The sequence below is a fragment of the Giraffa tippelskirchi genome, chromosome 4, assembly GCF_054371585.1.
Source record: "Giraffa tippelskirchi isolate mGirTip1 chromosome 4, T2T-mGirTip1v1.2.pri, whole genome shotgun sequence".
In the NCBI taxonomy this organism is placed as follows: domain Eukaryota; kingdom Metazoa; phylum Chordata; class Mammalia; order Artiodactyla; family Giraffidae; genus Giraffa; species Giraffa tippelskirchi.
The window spans coordinates 132,108,540-132,128,029 of record NC_137278.1 but is presented as its reverse complement, the minus strand read 5'-3'; the positions used below and the strand labels follow the sequence as shown (position 1 = coordinate 132,128,029).

Below are 19,490 nucleotides of genomic sequence, written 5' to 3'. Positions count from 1 at the left end.
CACATCTCTCTCCCTTGAGATCCAGACTGTCATTTCTAGCTATGTCCTGAGCATCTCCACCTCTACATGGACATCTCAACGTCTAGATTTAACATCACCAAAGGCAAACCCCTGATAACATCCCCTTCCAAGCCTGCCCCATTCCCAACACTTTGCATCTGTTGATGGCAAAATCATCTCTTACTCATTCAGGCTAAAAATCCTGGAAAAATGCTTGGCTTTTCTTTCCCCTCATATGTGAGCCTTCAGGAAATCATTTTGGCCCTATCTTCAGAATGTAACCAACTGTAACCACTTTCTGCCACCTCTTCTACTACCGCTCTGGTCTGAGTTTCCATTATCTCTCAAAGGGTACTGCAGTACGAGAGGAGCTACCCCATATCCAAGGTAAGAAGCGGCGGCTGCACTTTGCTGGAGCAGCCGTGAAGAGATACCCCATGTCCAAGGTAAGAGAAACCCAAGTAAGACGGTAGGCACTGAGAGAGGGCATCAGAGGGCAGACAGACGGAACCACAATCACAGACAACTAGCCAATCTGATCATACGGCCACAGCCTTGTCTAACTCAATGAAACTAAGCCTTGCCGTGTGGGGCCACCCAAGACAGACGGGTCATGGTGGAGAGGTCTGACAGAATATGGTCCACTGGAGAAGGGAATGGCAAACCGGTTCAGTATTCTTGCCTTGAGAACCCCATGAACAGCATGAAAAGGCAAAAAGATAGGACACTGAAAGATGAACTCCTCAGGTCGGTAGGTGCCCGATATGCTACTGGTGATCAGTGGAGAAATAACTCCAGAAAGAATGAAGGGATGCAGCCAAAGCAAAAACAACACCCAGTTGTGGATGGGACTGGTGATAGAAGCAAGGTTCGATGCTGTAAAGAGCAATATTGCATAGGAACCTGGAATGTTAGGTCCATGAATCAAGGCAAATTGGAAGTTGTCAAACAGATGGCAAGAGTGAACATCGACATTCTAGGAATCAGGGAACTAAGATGGACTGGAAGGGGTGAATTTAATTCAGAAGACTATTATATCTACTACTGTGGGCAGGAATCCCTTAGAAGAAATGGAGTAGCCATCATAGTCAACAAAAGAGTCTGAAATGCAGTACTTGGATGCAATCTCAAAAACGACAGAATGATCTCTGTTCATTTCCAAGACAAACCATTCAATAGCACAGTAATCCAAGTCTATGCCCCGACCAGTAACGCTGAAGATGCTGAAGTTGAACAGTTCTATGAAGACCTACCAGACCTTCTAGAACTAACACCCAGAAAAGATGTCCTTTTCATTATAGGGGACTGGAATGCAAAAGTAGGAAGTCAAGAAACAGCTGGAATAACAGGCAAATTGGCCTTGGAGTACAGAATGAAGCAGGGCAAAGGCTAATAGAGTTCTGCCACGAGAACGCACTGGTTATAGCTAACACCCTCTTCCAACAACACAAGAGAAGACTCTACACGTGGACATCACCAGATGGTCAACACCAAAATCAGATTGATTATATTCTTTGCAGCCAAAGATGGAGAAGCTCTATACAGTCAGCAAAAACAAGACCGGGAGCGGACTGTGGCTCAGATCATGAACTCCTTATTGCCAATTCAGACTGAAATTGAAGAAAGTGGAGAAAACCACTAGACCATTCACGTATGACCTAAATCAAATCCCTTATGACTATACAGTGGAAGTGAGAAATAGATTTAAGGGACTAGATCTGACAGAGTGCCTGATGAACTATGGACGGAGGTTCATGACATTGTATAGGAGACAAGGATCAAGACCATCCCCAAGAAAAAGAAATGCAAAAAATCAAAATGGCTTTCTGAGGAGGCCTTACAAATAGCCGTGAAAAGAAGGGAAGTGAAAAGCAAAGGAGAAAAAGAAAGATATACCCATTTGAATGCAGAGTTCCAAAGAATAGCAAGGAGAGATAAGAAAGCCTTCCTCAGTGATCAGTGCAAAGAAATAGAGGAAAACAACAGATTGGGAAAGACTAGAGATCTCTTCAAGAAAATTAGAGATACCAAGGGAACATTTCATGGAAAGATGGGCTCAATAAAGGACAGAAATGGTAGGGACATAACAGAAGCAGAAGATATTAAGAAGAGGTGGCAAAAATACACAGAAGAACTGCACAAAAAAGATCTTCACGACCCAGATAATCACGATGGTGTGATCACTCACCTAGAGTCAGACATCCTGGAATGTGAAGTCAAGTGGGCCTTAGGAAGCATCACTAGGAACAAAGCTAGTGCAGGTGATGGAATTCCAGTTGAGCTATTTCAAATCCTGGAAGATGTTGCTGTGAAAGTGCTGCACTCAATATGCCAGCAAATTTGGAAAACTCAGTAGTGGCCACAGGACTGGAAAATGTCAGTTTTCATTCCAATCCCAAAGAAAGGCAATGCCAAAGAATGCTCAAACTGCCGTGCAATTGCAGTCACCTCACACGCTAGTAAAGTAATGCTCAAAATTCTCCAAGCCAGGCTTCAGCAATATGTGAACTGTGAACTTCCAGATGATCAAGCTGGTTTTAGAAAAGGCAGAGGAACAAGAGATCAAATTGCCAACATCTGCTGGATCATCAAAAAAGCAAGAGAGTTCCAGAAAAACATCTATTTTTGATTTATTGACTATGCTAAAGCTTTGACTGTGTGGATCACAATAAACTGTGGAAAATTGTGAAAGAATGGGAATACCAGACCACTTGACCTGCCTCTTGAGAAACCTGTATGCAGGTCAGGAGGCAACAGTTAGAACTGGACATGGAACAATAAACTGGTTCCAAATAGGAAAAGGAGTATGTCAAGGTTGTATTTTGTCACCCTGCTTATTTAACTTATATGTAGAGTACATCATGAGAAACGCTGAGCTGGAGGAAGCAGAAGCTGGAATCAAGATAGCTGGGAGAAATATCAATAACCTCAGATATGCAGATGACACCATCTTTATGACAGAAAGTGAAGAAGAACTAAAGAGCCTCTTGATGAAAGTGAAAGAGGACAGTGAAAAAGTTGGCTTAAAGCTTAACATTCAGAAAACTAAGATCATGACATCCGGTCCCATCACTTCATGGGAAATAGACGGGGAAACAGTGGAAACAGTGGCTGACTTTATTTTTTATTTTTTTAATAAATTTATTTATTTTAGTTGGGGGCTAATTACTTTACAATATTGTAGTGGTTTTTGCCATACATTGACATGAATCAGCCATGGGTTTACATGTGTTCCCCATCCTGAACCCCTCTCCCACCTCCCTCCCCCTGACTTTATTTTTCTGGGCTCCAAAATCACTGCATATGGTGACTACAGCCATGGAATTAAAAGGTGCTTACTCCTTGGAAGGGAAGTTATGACCAACCTAGACAGAATATTGAAAAGCAGAGACATTACTTTGTCAACAAAGGTCCGTCTAGTCAAGGCTATGGTTTTTCCCCTGGTCATGTATGGATGTGAGAGTTGGACTATAAAGAAAGCTGAGCGCCAAAGAATTGATGCTTTTGAAGTGTGGTGTTGGAGAAGACTCTTGAGAGTCCCTTGGACTGCAAGCAGATCCAACCAGTCCATCCTAAAGGAGCTCAGTCCTGGGTGTTCATTGGAAGGACTGATGTTGAAGCTGAAACTCCAATACTTTGGACACCTGATGTGAAGAGCTGACTCATTTGAAAAGACTCTGATGCTGGGAAAGATTGAGGGCAGGAGAAGAAGGGGACGACAGAGGATGAGATGGTTGGATGGCATCACTGACTCAATGGACATGGATTTGGGTGGACTCCAGGAGTTGGTAATGGACAGGGAGGCCTGGCATGCTGCGGTTCATGGGGTAGCAAAGAGTCGGACACGACTGAGTGACTGAACTGAACTAAGTTATCATCCTGCTTCTCCCTGTGCCCTCCTATAATCTGTTCTCAACACCAGAGGGATCTTAAGAAAAGGTAGTCAGGTCATGTCACCACTGTTTTGCATGCTACATTGGCTCCCTTGTCAGGGTTAAAACCACAGGACGTTTTTTTCTCAGTTTGTTGCTTAACATACTGAATAGCAAAATCAATCAGCCATGCATATGCATATATCCCTCCCTTTTGGATTTCCTTCTCATTAGGGTCACCACAGTGCATTAAATAGAGTTTCCTGTGCTATACAGTATGTTCTCATTGGTTACCTATTTTATTCATAGTATCAGTAGTGTATATGTGTCAATCCCAATCTCCCAGTTCCTCTCATCCCGCCCCCTTTTCCCTTTGGTATGCATGTATTTGTTCTCTATGTCTCTGTCTATTTCTGCTTTGCAAATAAGATCATCTATACCATTTTTTCTAGATTGCACATTCTCTTCTGTTCAGTTGCTCAGTTGTGTCCAACTCTTTGCGACCCCATGGACTGCAGCATGCCCGGCTTCCATGTTCTTCTCTATCTCCCTGAGTTTGCTCAAACTCATGTCCATTGAGTGGATGATACAATCCAACCATCTCATCCTCTGTCATCCCCTTTTCCTCCTACCTTCAATCCTTCCCAGCATCAGGGTCTTTTCCAATGAGTCACTTCTTCACATCAGGTTGCCAAAGTATTGGAGCTTCAGCTTCAGCATCAGTCCTTCCAATGAATATTCAGGACTGATTTCCTTCAGGATTGACTGATTTGATCTCCTTGCAGTCCAAGAGTCTCTCAAGAGTCTTCTCCAACACCACAGTTCAAAAGCAATTCTTTGGCGCTCAACTTTCTCTATGGTCCAACTCTCACATCCATACATGACTCCTGGAAAAACCAGGAGCACACAATAGGTGCTCAATAACCATTTAATAAATGAGGGAATTATGTACTGTAATTTGAATAGCTTTGGCTGGATGGACCTTTGTTGGCAAAGTAATGTCTCTGCTTTTCAATATGCTGTCTAGGTTGGTCATAGCTTTTCTTCCAAAGAGCAAGCGTCTTTTAATTTCATGGCTGCAGCCACCATCTGCAGTGATTTTGGAGCCCAAGAAAATAAAATCTGTCACTGTTTGCCACGAAGTGGTGGGACTGGTTGCCGTGATCCTTGTTTTTTAAATGTTGAGTTTTAAGCCAGCTTTTTCACTCTCCTCATATATGTGTTACTATACAACCCCTGGTGGCTCAGATGGATGGCAAAGCGTCCGCCTACAATGTGGGAGACCTGGGTTCAATCCCTGGGTCGGGAAGATCCCCTGGGAAAGGAAATGGCAACCCACTCCAGGTACTCTTGCCTGGAAAATCCCATGGACGGAGGATCCGGTAGGCTACAGTCCATAGGGTTGCAAAGAGTCAGACATGACTGAACGACTTCACTTTCCCTTTATACAATGTTTGTATTTCTCTTTCACATACTTCACTCTCTATGACACTCTCTATAGAACCCCAGGACTTTTTAATAGCTTATATGAAGCCACAAGATCTGGCTTCCATTGCCTCTCCAACCTCCTACTGTTCATCTCTTCTAGTCAAAGCTGGCCTCCCACTCTCCTTCCAGGAACACTAAACTCTCACCCTTGCTTGGGGGGCCTTGGCTCCAGCTTCTCAGTGTTCTGGGACCACTTTTCTCCCAGGGTCCTGACTAGCCTCTCAGGACCGTCAACTCTGTTCACATCTCACTTAACATTAAGGCTAAACTTGACCATCTTGCTTACATTTCAACCTCCTCCCACATTCTCCCCTCCCAGCACCCTCATTCCACTTTACTTTGCTCTGTTTTTCTATAGTTTACTTATGTTGATTGTTTCTTTTTCTTCCCTGTCCTGCTCTAGAACATTCACTCCATGACACAGAGACCTGTTTTGTTCACATACTTATTTCCAAGCACCTAGAAACTCTGCTAAATATATATTTGTGGAATGAATTTAAAAATTGGAAAGCACTACTAATTAAGACTAAAATATCTAACAACAGACTAAAGTGCTAATTATTCCAAATTTCAGAATACCTTGCCACACAATAGGTTCTCAATAACCATTTGATGAATGAAGGAATTATGTACTGTAATTTGAAAAGGAATCTCTGCACACATTTCCACAGCACCCATTTTGTGTGTATGAGTTGGAGTGTATCTCGAGTTCTGCCTATTCAGTATCTGAAACTCATTTTGCCATTTTCTACTTCAGGAAAAAGTCCTTTAACATACTCTTCTACTGTTCAGTAGAATATTTCTATTTTAAATTGAAGTACAGTTCATGTACAATGTTGTGTTAGTTTCAGGTATACAGTAAAGTGATTCAGTTATTTATATATATATCAGATTGTTTTCCCTTACAGGCTATTGCAACATATTGAGTGTAATTCCCTGTACTGTATAGTAGGCCCTTGTTGGTTATCCATCTTACATATAGTGAAAGTGTTAGTCACTCAGTGGTGTCTGACTCTTTGCCACCCCCTGGACTGTAGCCCACCAGGCTCCTCTGTCCATGGGATTCTCCAGGCAAGAATACTAGAGTGGGGAGAAGGAAATGGCAACCCACTCCAGTAGTCTTGCCTGGAAAATCCCATAGACGGAGGATCCTGGTGGGCTACAGTCCATGGGGTCGCAAAGAGTCGGACACGACTGAGTGACTTCACTCACTTGCACTCACTCACAGTGCGGTAGAAGACAAACCAGGCTGGTGCAGGGAGAGACCTTCCCGCAATGATCTAGGGCCCTTGTCCCCATTACACCCGAATGAATTCGAAAATAGCATCATGTGCCCCACTACATCTATCCTCTCATTTCTTAAGCAAAGGTCTTAATGAAGCCATGGTTATGACCAAAGGAGACGTTTGCATTATCTATCCCAAAACCTTAAGAAAAAAAAAAGAATACTAGAGTGGGTAGCCACTCCCTTCTCCAGGGGATCTTCCCAACCCAGGGATCAAATCCAGGTCTCCTGTATTGCAGGCAGATTATTTACCATAGTGTGTACATATTAATCCCAACCTTCTAATTTGTCCCTCCTCTCCCTTCCCTTTTGGTAACCATAAGTTTGTTTTCTATGTCTGTGTCTGAGTATTTCCATACATTCTATCACTCAGAGGTGGCTGAGGAATTTAAGAACTAGGATAACATGATGAAAGGGTTGCAGGAAGGGGAACCCCTTCCAGCACCCAAGAGTAGGTGCTTGTCTAACATTGAGAATTGAATCATCCAAGGAGACACACGTACTTATTACTGAAAGGTAGGGTCTGGCTGCTCGCTGCCCAAAAGTCAATAAACAGGCCCAGTTGGTGGAAAGGAAAGTTTGCTTTATTTCACATGCTGGCAACTGGGGGGAGGGCGGACATTGTCCAAAGGCCAATTCCCCCCCTGACAAGCAGGGGGTAGGAGCTTTAATACACAGAGTATGGAGTGGGGGTGGCTACACACAGAAACAGCACAGTCAGCTCTGACAGTCACCTTCAGACTGGTCACTGGCAGTCTGACTAGCATCATCTTGATTGTTTTAGGTACAGTTAATCTTCAGTTCCAGAGTCTGTTTGTTCCCATTTCTTTGAGAACAGTTCTTAGAATTGTGGCAGCTCATGTCCTGGGTACAGTCTGGTCATCATATAATTAACTTTTCCACCTGGGGTTTCAGTATCTGTAAGACAGCTCACAGGATATGTCTCAGAATATTATCTGTAGTCCATGAGAAGGAACTAAAGGCCCTTGACTATGCTTAGTGACTACATTATTATTATTTGATTTCCTTTGACTGTTTTCCTTTGTTTCTGCATTTCTCACTTCGCTGATGAAACTTGTTCTTTGCTAAAGTTTTCCACAGACAACAGGCAGGCAGAGGACATGGCTGGGGGGAAGGACCATAGGGTCATGCTCTGTTTCATGCTGATAGAGCAAGAGATTTTATTGAGAAGGGGTGCCTGGGCAGAGAGCAGGAGGGTAAGGGAACCCAGGAGGTCCGCTCTGCCACATGGCTCAAGTCCCGGATTTTATAGTAATGGGATAAGTTTCTGACTCAGGGTTCTTCCTGGTGGTGCACACATCATGCAGTCGGGATGGATTCCAACAAGGAGGATCCTGGGAGGTTGGTAGGACACGTGGCATCTCGTTTTGAACTTTTCTGAATTCTCTGGTTTAGTGGTGGCTTGATAGTTGCCCTGTTCCTTACCAGGACCTCCTGTCTTAAAGAAACTCACATGAATGGTTACTATGGTTCCTGGAAAGGGTGGGCGGTTCCAGTCAGTATTTCCGGTAACACCTCCCCACCCAGAGACTCCAAACTCAAGATGCTTCTTGGTATTCCAGGCAGAGGTCTCTTTCTTCTGTAATTACTCCCTGCTGAGATTCTTTACCAACTGAGCTGGGGCTTTCCTGGCGTCTCAGTTGGTTACCAATCAGCCTGCAGTGTGGGAGACCCAGGTTCTATCTCTGGGTGGAAAGATCCCCTGGAGATGGAAATGGCAACCCACTCCAGTATTTTTGCCTGGAAAATCCCATGGATGAAGGAGCCTAGTGGGCTAAAGTCCATTGGGTCACAAAGGGTCACACACAACTGAAGCAACTTTGCACGAGTGGGCGTAGGCATGTGCAGGAGGCCTAACAGGGCCAGAAAAGGAAGGCAAATTTGGGGTGAATTCGAATGTGGTGGATGGAGAACATGTCACGTTCTTCTGATTGGTTGGTGGTGAGGTAATAGGGCGGTTGCTCCAGGAATCCTGTGCTCAACTTGAAGTTCCCATCCTCCACCTGGGTAGGGGCACTGGTTCTGCAGAACTCAGAGATATTGTTATGCATATTCCTTGAGTAGGAACCAGGCTCCAAGGCTGTACCACCACTTGACTTCTCTTATTTCTGCATCCCTTCCTATCCCTGATAAGCAACTATTTGAATCTGCCCTTTGGAGTTCAGGGAAGGTCAAGGAGGCTGAATGAAGCCTATATCCTATAAACAAGAAAAGCAAATGAAATAAAGGATACTTCTGAGGATTAAATCATTGCATGGATGGTCAGAGTGAAACTGGGCAGGACCTACAAAGTCCTGCGCAGTTGCAAAAGGCCCTCCATGTCCCCTGTATCTTATTTGTAGAAAACAGAAAAAAGTCTCCCAGGCCTTCCTTGAGTGCCAAAGAACAAGCCCAAGCAGTTACTAATTAGGACTACAGAGTCACAGGACACCTAGTTCTTCCTGAAACCATAAAGATAACAACCTGATGTGTTATCTTTGAGTTGTTCTACAAAATCTAAGACACCCCTGCCCCCCAGGAGGAGGGTAACTACAAGTCCACCACAAGCACACAGACTCCAGACTGGTTGGAACCAGAAGGTTCAGATTCTGGAAACATCACCCTGTTACCTCACCACCCACCAGTGAGGAGATGGTCCAGGAGCTGGTCAAGCAACCTATGAGTTTTTTCCCTAACAACCTTGCCTGAAAGTGATTGGAGGGTTCAGGTCTTTTGCGCACCCGACATCTATTCTTGCTTTTAGCCTTTGCAATAAATCTTTCTCTGCTCCAAACTCCCAGGTTCTGGATTGTTTGGCTGCAGTGTGCCAGGGACACAGGAAATTGGTTTCCGTAACAAAGAGTGTTATACTTAGGGTGAGGCAGTGCAAGGTAGTGAGGGCCTAACCTTGCTCCAGCTCTGTGACCTGCAACTAGTTTCATTACTCTAAACCCTAGTTTCTTTATCTGTAAAAACGGGGCTAAGGCACAGCATTTGTCTAATGGATGACAAGTGATTAACATTGTCTGGAAAACAAACAACTCTGCAGAGTAAGCATCTGAAAAGTGAAAGCTATTATATGCACGTGTGCTCAGTCACGTCAGACTCTTTGAGACGCTAAGGACTGTAGCCCACCAGGCTCCTCTGTCCATGGGATTCTCCAGGCAAGAATACTGGAGTGGGTTGCCATTTCCTACTCCAGCGGATCATCCCCACCCAGGGATGAAACCTGCTTATCTTGCCTCTCCTGCATTGGCAGGCGTTTTCTTTACCATTAGCGCCACCTGGTAAGCCGGGGTTAGCATTATAATGAATTTGGGGCTGGGGAAAGACTGCTTTTGCACCAGTTGGAAGGAGCTTGCCGTTAAGAACCAAGAGGTTCATTTAAAAGGAGGTAGGAAAACAAGTAAAGACAAGCAACAAAAAAGGTGAGATTCAAGATTTCAAGTTGGTTTGTGGTAATTAGGACCTGGAATGGGGAACCTAAGGCTTTCCCTCTTGGAAGTCCCTCAACTGCGAGAGCTCCACACGCCGGGGCTACCCGCGGTGGAAGCAGCCGGATCGTGTGGGCGGTCCTGATGCGGCCTGTGCGGCTGGGACTCGCTGAAGGCCACCTAGCTCGCCCTCCAGTCCAGGGTCGCGGGTCTGGAGACTCGGGACCCAGCGGGCAGCGAGAGGAGCCGCGCCCCCAGGGCTCGGCGGCCGCGCCTCCCTTTACCTGGCGCCCCTCCTCGCTTACGCGTCGCCCACTGCCGTCCCCACCTTGCTTCTCCTTGCTTCTCCTTCCAGCCGCCGAGTGCATCCTCTTCCTCACCCCACCGACCCATTCTCGGGCGCCAGGATGCCTCCTCCCCTTCCTGGTTCTTCTGGCTGGTTCCGTAGAGTTTGGTTTGAACTTTTGAACCCACCAGAGAGCGCCGTGCGCCCCTCCTCTCTCGGCGGGGAGGGTAAAACCCGGCAGAGGGCTGGGAGGCGGGGCCGCGGAGGCCGGGGCGGGGTCGGGTGCCCGCCCTCCTGACACGTGGCCCGGCTAGGGGTTTATAGGATCCCTCCCGGCCCCGGGCCTCTCACTACTCCCCCGGACTCCTTAGTAGTCTGTCAGTGGGAGATCTTCGCGGCCGTCCCCTCACCTGTTCCAGCCCCGCAGAACCGTACAAGTCTCCGTCATGGTAAGTGGGGTCCCCGGACGGTGCTGCGAGGTCAGAGTGCGGAGTCCGAAGGGGCGTTGGGACCCCAGTGTGAGTGGAGCCACGTCCACGCCTCCGGTCAAACCGGTTTCTGGTGGCCAGGTTGGGAGAGTCGAGCTCACCTGGCTGACTCCTCGTCGGGCTCCAAGAAGCGGCCTGGGTACTGCCTTGAGTAGAAGTGGAAAAGCCACTTGACCCTAGAGAGGGGCCATTCATTGATTCCTTCGGGGCCGCTACTGCCCCAGGAAGGTCGGAGAACCTTCGCACTGGCTCCCAAGGACTTGTGAAAGCTACAAATCCCTCCCATTTCCTGAAATGATCTCACCTTCCCACAGCCTTAAGCAAGGGATCCCTGGAGCATCTCGTGTGCTCCAGCATAGTAGGTGCAGACGTTTCCTGGCGAACCCTCTCCTGTGCCCTGTGATTTGCTCCTGAGTCCACCTGGGGCCAGATTCTGGGAAGAGTCTTCAATTGCACCATCTTCACCTGTGGCCGGGATGTTGGGGGTTGGGTGGGCGGGGGGAGCTCTTGCATTTGCGCCAATCCACTTGAAGGATGAAGGCAGGCTTCTCCTTTGAAGGAAATTACTGTCAGGTTGTTTAATCCCGCGTTTCTAGTGTTAATTTAGTGGGGTGTTTTAATAGCTGAAATTTTCTTCTTACAGGTTTTAAAAAGTCCATAAAAGAGATATTTACTTACAAAGTCACAGAGTAAACTAGTACTGACAAAGTATTCTTGGTTTTAAAGAAACATGAAATTACATACAACTTGAGTATTTTGTATTTAGCTTCCAGAGGTTTTGGAAACAAGTATCTTAGGAAACATCCCTTGGAGTCTGTCTACCTAAAGCAGTATCAAATGTTTCAAAACATCTTTTTTTAAAAAGGACTATAGTGAATAAATAGTTACCCTTTTTAGGGAGTACCGCAGTTATCAAAACGATGTCTGACTGTAACACTTACTTGAGTGTTTTTTACTAAGCCAGACCAAAGGACACTGGTAAATGTGTGATTACGAAAATAGTGAGAGTGTTTAAAGGGCAGGAGATCAGCAGTAGCAGCAAACTTATTAAGACATACACTGGTTAGATTCGTATTTTCCAAGGGACAGGTGCTGATTATCCCATTAAGGCTAGACTAAATGACACCATCACCTGTATCTCACTTCATCTCCTAAGTGGCCAGGGGAGAGTGGAGGGCAAGCAGTGGCCACAGTCTAAGCCATACTGTTGCACAATATGAAAAGTTTTTGAACTCAAAAGGCTTCATTAGAAGTCCTTCATTAGGACGGCAGGATCTTCTCAGATACTTTATCTCCCTGAGACCCGGACTGTCATGGGCAAATATCTGGTTCTTTCCTGGTTTCTAGGGCTGTGGAATGTCCAAAGTCCAGTTAAAGGTAAACACGATGCAGTGAGAAAAAGTCATGGGTTTATCAGGACAAACTCACCTTTCTCCCACAGCCTTAAAGCTGGCAAGTAGATGCAGGTAATAGCTTGCTGATGAGGTCAGCAGAGGATAATTGCTTTATGGGGAGTATGGTGAGAAGGAGGGAACCATAAGTCAAAGGTTATGAGTGACTGGAGGTTTTGTCTTGGGGTTATGAGACTAGGTGATGTTGAATTTTCTTTAGATTACTATTGTTGTTCATTTGCTAAGTTGTGTCCTACTCTCTGCGACCCTATGGATTGCAGAATGTCAGGATTTCCAGTCCTACACTGTCTCCTGGAGTTTGTTCAAACTCATGTCCATTGAGTCGGTGATGCTATCTAAACATCTCACCCTCTACCGTCCCCTTCTCCTTTTGCCTTCAACCCTTCCCAGCACCTGGGTCTTTTCCAATGAGTCAGCTCTTGGCCTCAGGTGGCCAAATTATTGGAGCTTCAGCATCAGTCCTTCCAATGAATGCTGCTGCTAAGTCGCTTCAGTCGTGTCCGACTCTGTGCGATCCCATAGATGGCAGCCCACCAGGCTCCGCCGTCCCTGGGATTCTCCAGGCAAGAATACTGGAGTGGGTTGCCAGTTCCTTCTCCAGTGCATGAAAGGGAAAAGTGAAAGTGAAGTCGCTCAGTCGAGTCCGACTCTTAGCGACCCCATGGACTGTAGCCTACCAGGCTCCTCCGTCCATGGGATTTTCCAGGCAAGAGTACTGGAGTGGGGTGCCATTGCCTTCTCCGCTTCCAATGAATAGTCAGGGTTAATTTCCTTTAGGATTGACTGGTTTCATCTCCTTGCAGTCCAAGGGACTCTCAAGAGCCTTCTCCAGCACCACAATTCAGAATCATCGATTCTTCGGTGCTCAGCCTTCTTTACAGTCCAACTCTCACATCCATGCATGACTATTGGAAAAATCATAGCTTTGACTATACTGGCGTTTGTCGGCAAAATGATGTCTCCTTTTTAATATGCTGTCTAGGTTTGTCATAGCTTTCTCTCTAACAAGGAAGCGTCTCTTAATTTCATGGCTGCAGTCACCGTCTGCAGTGATTTTGGATCCCAAGAAAATAAAATCTGTCACTGTTTCCACATTTTCCCCATCTATTGGCTATGAAGAGATAGGACCAGATGCCATGATTTTAGTTTTTTTCAATATTCAGTTTTAACATTTACCCCATCTATTTGCCATGAACTGATGGGACCAGATGCCAGCTTTTTCACTCCTCTTTCACCCTCATCAAGAGGTTCTTTGCTTTAGTTCCCCTTCACTTTCTGCCATTAGAGTGGTATCATCTGAGGTTACTGATAGTTCCCCTGGGAGGCTTGATTCCAACTTGTGAATCATCCAGCCTAGCATTTTGCATGATGTACTCTGCATAGAACTTAAATAAGCAGGGTGATAATATACAGCCTTGACATACTCCTGTCCCGATTTTGAACCAGTCCCTTCTTCCATGGAAGGTTCTAACTGTTGCTTCTTGACCTGCATACAGGTTTCTCAAGAGACAGGTAAGGTGGTCTGGTATTCCCATCTCCTTAAGAATTTCCCAGTTTGTTGTGATCCACACAGTCAAAGGCTTTAAATTCCTCTTAGCAGCTTTCAAAACCCTGAAACGCTCTTATTTGGAGAAAATGTAATGGGAGATATTTGATGTGGATACTTGAAAGACCTCTGTCTCAAGCAGCTAATTTGATTTATGATGGAAATACAGTAAAAATCCTGTTTGTTTTCCTCTTAAGTCTGTGGGTTTAGATTCTATGTTCACTGCCTTATTTTACCAAGCAGGAATGAGTCTGGTAACTTATAAATGACCTTGTTCAGCAAGTAAAGGAAAACAAACGTTTGCGTAACATTGTTAAATTTATGAAATTATAGACTCTTCTTCCACAATGCCAGAGAGAGATGTACATTTTACTAGAAACCAGCTGATTTCTTAAACTGTTAGTTAAGTCTTGGTGACCCTTCTAGCTTTTATTACCCTTCTAGCTTTTATTACCCTATCTCCATCTGCCTACCCTCCCCCACTCTCCCCTCAAGGTGTGTTGACAGTGAAGGAAAATGTTTTTCCTTAAGATTAAATACTTCCACAGGGATAAAAGGATGCCTTTGACCACAGTTTTTAAAGTCCAGGTAACTGCTGCTTATCTGGTGTTTTCTCCATGAGTCATACAGCTATAGTTTGCTGGTTTAAGCTGGTTTTAAAGGGAGAGGCAGAAGCTCTTTAAAGAATAGAATTAAAGAGGGATGGGAATGAGCTGTAGTTACACAGTCACACAGGGAATGAATCAGAGCTGGAAGGAGGAATTGTGCATGCCTCTAAGGAATCAGCAGGCATATTTCTCAGGAGTTGGGGAAAATCTATTGCTAGAGTAGCTTGTGTCATTCTGAAGGTAGAAACCTGACCATGAATATCTAATGTGGCTGTAAAGTGAAAGTCTGGTCTCTGGCCTTGTCTAGTAGTTCATTAACATATCTGTGGTTTTCCAAAGCATTTTCTCTGAATTGGCCTGTTGTTTGTGAAATAGTGCCTGGGCAGGCATGACCTCCAGAAAGGTGCTGATTTGTCTTGAAGGTTAATAGTCATTTCCGTGTGAATCATTCCTAAATGTCCCATCTGATGTGTCACATTGTGACACTTCCTTTCTTCCTTCCCACAGCGTGAGTGCATCTCCATCCACGTTGGCCAGGCTGGTGTCCAGATCGGCAATGCCTGCTGGGAGCTCTACTGCCTGGAACATGGCATCCAGCCTGATGGCCAGATGCCAAGTGATAAGACTATTGGGGGAGGAGACGACTCCTTCAACACCTTCTTCAGTGAGACAGGCGCTGGCAAGCATGTGCCCAGGGCAGTGTTTGTAGACCTGGAACCCACAGTCATTGGTGAGTTGACCTCAGTAACCCCAATGAGATCCCAGGGATCTGGGACAGGAGGTGTGTGCTGGGAGTTCCACTGATGCCCTGAGATGGAGCAGACTTGTGTGGGTTGTTGCTGATGGGTGGCTGCTTCATTTTCCTTTTCCAGATGAGGTTCGCACTGGGACCTATCGCCAGCTCTTCCACCCTGAGCAACTTATCTCAGGCAAAGAAGATGCTGCCAATAACTATGCCCGAGGTCACTACACCATTGGCAAGGAGATCATTGACCTCGTCTTGGACCGAGTTCGGAAACTGGTAAACAAAGAACTTGATTTAAAATAGGATGAGTGTTTTCTCTTAAGTGTTTTGAGAGACCAGACTATGAGAATCATTCTTTGCACGCTAGAATGAGCTTTTTACTGCCCAGGATAACTTGACTTCTAAACCAAATGGTCCTGTGCTATGGGACAATGTTTTGAGGCTGAAGTAAGCGCTGCTTGGCCTCTTCCTATGTCTTATAAGGCAGATTTGGGCAATTGCTCACTCAGTGAGGGCAGTTTACCTGAAGTCAAGTGACTACCAGGAAGCCTTAACAGTTTTACCGAAACTTAAGCCCATTAAACATCCTTGTTCATATTAATCAGGGAGCTTCCTGGCTCCAAGCTGAGGCATCCCTTTTAGGTCATCTTAGTCACAGTGGTAGGTGGCTGGCTCTGAATGTAACTAATGATCAAACTCATCAAAATTGGAGAGCTCCCTTATGTTGCTACAGAAAGTTATAGCAAAAGAAGCCGATGTAATACCGACTACAAATAGCTGCCATTGGAAACTTCCAGCAACACTGAAAGTGGAGTCAAGGGAGTTCCCTTGTTACAGAAGCAAGTATAAGTCACTGGAACTTTGAAAGTACTAAGATATTTTTCTACTAGAGCTCAGGGCAGTGTGGCCTAGCCTTGAGGCAGAAAAATCTAAGGTAACTGTATTCACATCAGTAAGGCTGATAAGGGTTCTGTTCAGATCATTTTAATTGAGAGTCTGGCAATCAGATGACTCTACTGCTTAGGCATACGGGAAACTTGTAAGTCACTAACTAAAATCAAGAATGAAGGCCTGGGTGGAATAGCTTCTCAGGAAAATCATATAACGCTAAGCCCGGCAACAACAGGTCTATTTTCAAAATAATGGCCTTACATCGTTCTTGGCTTCGTACTTTTTCCGATGTTTATCATAGTCTTCGCAGCAAAATTGGGCTAATGGCTCCTGTGTTTGCAAGTGAGGCTTCAGCTACTAGTACTGACTTCGAAATCAGGACCTGCCCTAGGGACAAATAAACTAGTGAAAGTCATTGAGGCTTCTGGAGTGAAGTTCATTAACTACCAGAACAATTGCATTTGTCCCCGGTGTTATTACTGTGTCCACAAGAGTCTTAATGGGTGGAAACTGGAAACCTAGAGGCTGCCCCTTGCATTGATCTCATTCAGAGGCTGGACCCATAGAAGTGACATAAGGGCTCAGTAGAGAATGTCCACAAATCTTGGAGCACCTTCAAGTGAAGGTTGTCCAGAGAATTCTCTGTCAGGTTAAGATCATCCTTTCACAGAATAGCAGTTTGTTAGCCAGAAGAGATCAATTAAGTGGTGGAAAGTCCCTGTGACGCAAGGACTTGGATTTGTGACAGTAAATCTCCTTTCCTGGAATGACTAGACTTTCTGCTAACTAGTGCTGACTGTGCCAGGCACTATTCCAGTACTCATTTAATTCCCAACAACCTGAAGCAGATTACTATTCTCCTCATTTAATAAATGAGAACACTGAGATTGAGAAATGAATTGGTCAAAGGCACATGGCAAGGAACTGGTAGAGCCAGACCCAGCCTTATTCTAGCACCAGGGCACTGAATCTTCACTCTTTTGTTGTTTTTAAGATCTTGATCAGTGTGATTATGGATTCAATGAAGTCACTGCAGCTGTCACCAAGGCTAAAATTAAAACTTTTTTCTTTTTCCAGGCTGACCAGTGCACGGGTCTTCAGGGCTTCTTGGTTTTCCACAGCTTTGGTGGAGGTACTGGTTCTGGGTTCACCTCCCTGCTGATGGAACGCCTCTCTGTCGATTATGGCAAGAAGTCCAAGCTGGAGTTCTCCATTTACCCAGCCCCCCAGGTTTCCACAGCTGTCGTTGAGCCCTACAACTCCATCCTCACCACCCACACCACCCTGGAGCACTCTGATTGTGCCTTCATGGTAGACAATGAGGCCATCTATGACGTCTGTCGTAGAAACCTCGACATTGAGCGCCCAACCTACACGAATCTTAACCGCCTCATGAGCCAGATAGTGTCATCCATCACTGCTTCCCTGAGGTTTGATGGAGCCCTGAATGTGGATCTGACAGAGTTCCAGACCAACCTGGTGCCGTATCCCCGCATCCACTTCCCTCTGGCCACATACGCCCCTGTCATCTCTGCTGAGAAAGCCTACCATGAACAGCTTTCTGTAGCAGAGATCACCAATGCTTGCTTTGAGCCAGCCAACCAGATGGTGAAATGTGACCCTCGCCATGGTAAATACATGGCCTGCTGCCTGTTGTACCGTGGCGACGTGGTTCCCAAAGATGTCAATGCTGCCATTGCCACCATCAAGACCAAGCGCAGCATCCAGTTTGTGGACTGGTGCCCCACTGGCTTCAAGGTTGGCATTAACTACCAGCCTCCCACTGTGGTACCTGGTGGAGACCTGGCCAAAGTACAGCGAGCTGTGTGCATGCTGAGCAACACCACAGCCATCGCTGAGGCCTGGGCTCGCCTGGACCACAAATTTGACCTGATGTATGCCAAGCGTGCCTTTGTTCACTGGTACGTGGGTGAGGGCATGGAGGAAGGAGAGTTTTCTGAGGCCCGTGAGGACATGGCTGCCCTTGAGAAGGATTATGAGGAGGTTGGAGCCGACAGTGCTGAGGGATACGATGAGAGTGACGAGTATTAGCGTGTCTGCTGCAGTTTCATCTTGGGACTGTATTATTTGCGTTCATTGGAGCTGCCCACTGTGCCCCTATCATGTCAGTAAAGGTGATATTTCCACTTCTACGCTGTGTCATAGCCAATATTTACTTATTGAAGGCCAGTTTGGGCTGGAGGAGGCTGGCAACTTCCATCTGATCATTTGCTCAATGTTTCAAGTGGTTTCTGTGTACTGTGCTAAGGGGTTTATCTATTTCACTTAGACCTGAATTGATGACTGGTGATAAAATCGTAAGTGAGGCAACAGGCTCCGATTGGGCCACTGCTTTTCAAACTTTAATGTGGATGTGAATCTCGTGTAGATTTTAAAAAGCAGAGCCGAATCTGTAGGTGTGAAGTGGAGTTTCAATAAACATACTGCCTTGTTTTTAATTTGTTTTTTCTTTTCTTTAAAAGCTCTCAGGTTTGTTTTTATTTTTAATTGGAGGATAATTGCTTTACAATATTGTGTTAGTTTCTGCCATGCATCAACATGAATCAGCCATAGGTATACATATGTCCCTTCCCTCTTGAACCTCCCTCCCACCTCCCACCCCATCCTACCCCTCTAGGTTGCCACAGAAAGAGCACTGGGTTTCAGCTGCCTGAATCATACAGCAAATTCCCACTGTTTTACATATGGTAATATATATGTTTCAGTGATACTCTCACAACTCATCCCACCCAAAGCTCCCAGGTATTCTTGGTCTGCTGTGACCACATGTGGAGTAGCAAGGGGTTAGGTAACATAGCTAAGCAATGATGGAGCCGTAATTCAAGTCGCCAGGCTGACTGCCAGAACTACTGCAGTCTTTATTTCATAAAGTGTTGGAATCACATCAGAAGAGCTTGGAATTGTGCTGATTTTTCGTCCTTGGCCAAAATCTACAATGGCAAACTAGGACTTTGCTTTAAGAACTCACTGCTTGGAGAAAGTAGAGCAGGCTGAGACACAAAAGTACAGTAGTCTCAGGTTGTTATGGTACTGGTCCTTGACCCAGTGTATGTCATGGGGAATATTTGAAGTAGGGGAGTAATAAGGAAAATTAAAGGAGTATGTATGTAAGAAAGGTTGAAGACCAGAGGTCCCCAATTTGGATGCTTTTCTGAGCACCTACTGGAAGCTGTGTGGTTCTTGAGGGGGGCAGGAGGCAACTATGAGAAGATGAGGGTGGGGGAAGAATGCGTGGGTGGCTGGAGAGCTTGGTGATGGTGCTCAGGGACTAGTGGTGTGGCCTCTGAGGCTGAACTGAGCAATGAAAGAGGACAGCGATCATCGGAGGGCCAGGTCATGCAGAAGGGAGGAGCCGTGTTTGATGCTTAGGTCCTGGCCTGAGTGGGAAGGCCAAGCAAGTGGCAGGACGTGAGA

At 45.7% G+C, this 19,490-nt stretch overlaps 1 protein-coding gene across 14 annotated transcripts in view; it reads left to right on the top strand.

Moving 5' to 3' along the window:
- The window catches only part of LOC145547347 (tubulin alpha-1C chain-like), a 92,902-nt gene extending 74,388 nt beyond the window's left edge, over positions 1 to 18,514 (top strand). For 13 of the 14 annotated variants that reach the window (XM_081596720.1, XM_081596726.1, XM_081596717.1 and 10 more), the window contains 3 exons: positions 14,927 to 15,149; positions 15,292 to 15,440; positions 17,133 to 18,514. In XM_081596720.1, the coding sequence (XP_081452846.1) occupies positions 15,029 to 15,149; positions 15,292 to 15,440; positions 17,133 to 18,107 (1,245 nt within the window). In that variant the 5' untranslated portion in view covers positions 14,927 to 15,028 and the 3' untranslated portion in view covers positions 18,108 to 18,514. Of the gene's footprint in view, positions 1 to 10,636; positions 10,815 to 14,926; positions 15,150 to 15,291; positions 15,441 to 17,132 lie in introns of those variants that run through there. The other variant, XM_081596712.1, reaches the window with a different exon arrangement.
- The last annotated feature ends 976 nt before the right edge of the window (positions 18,515 to 19,490 follow it).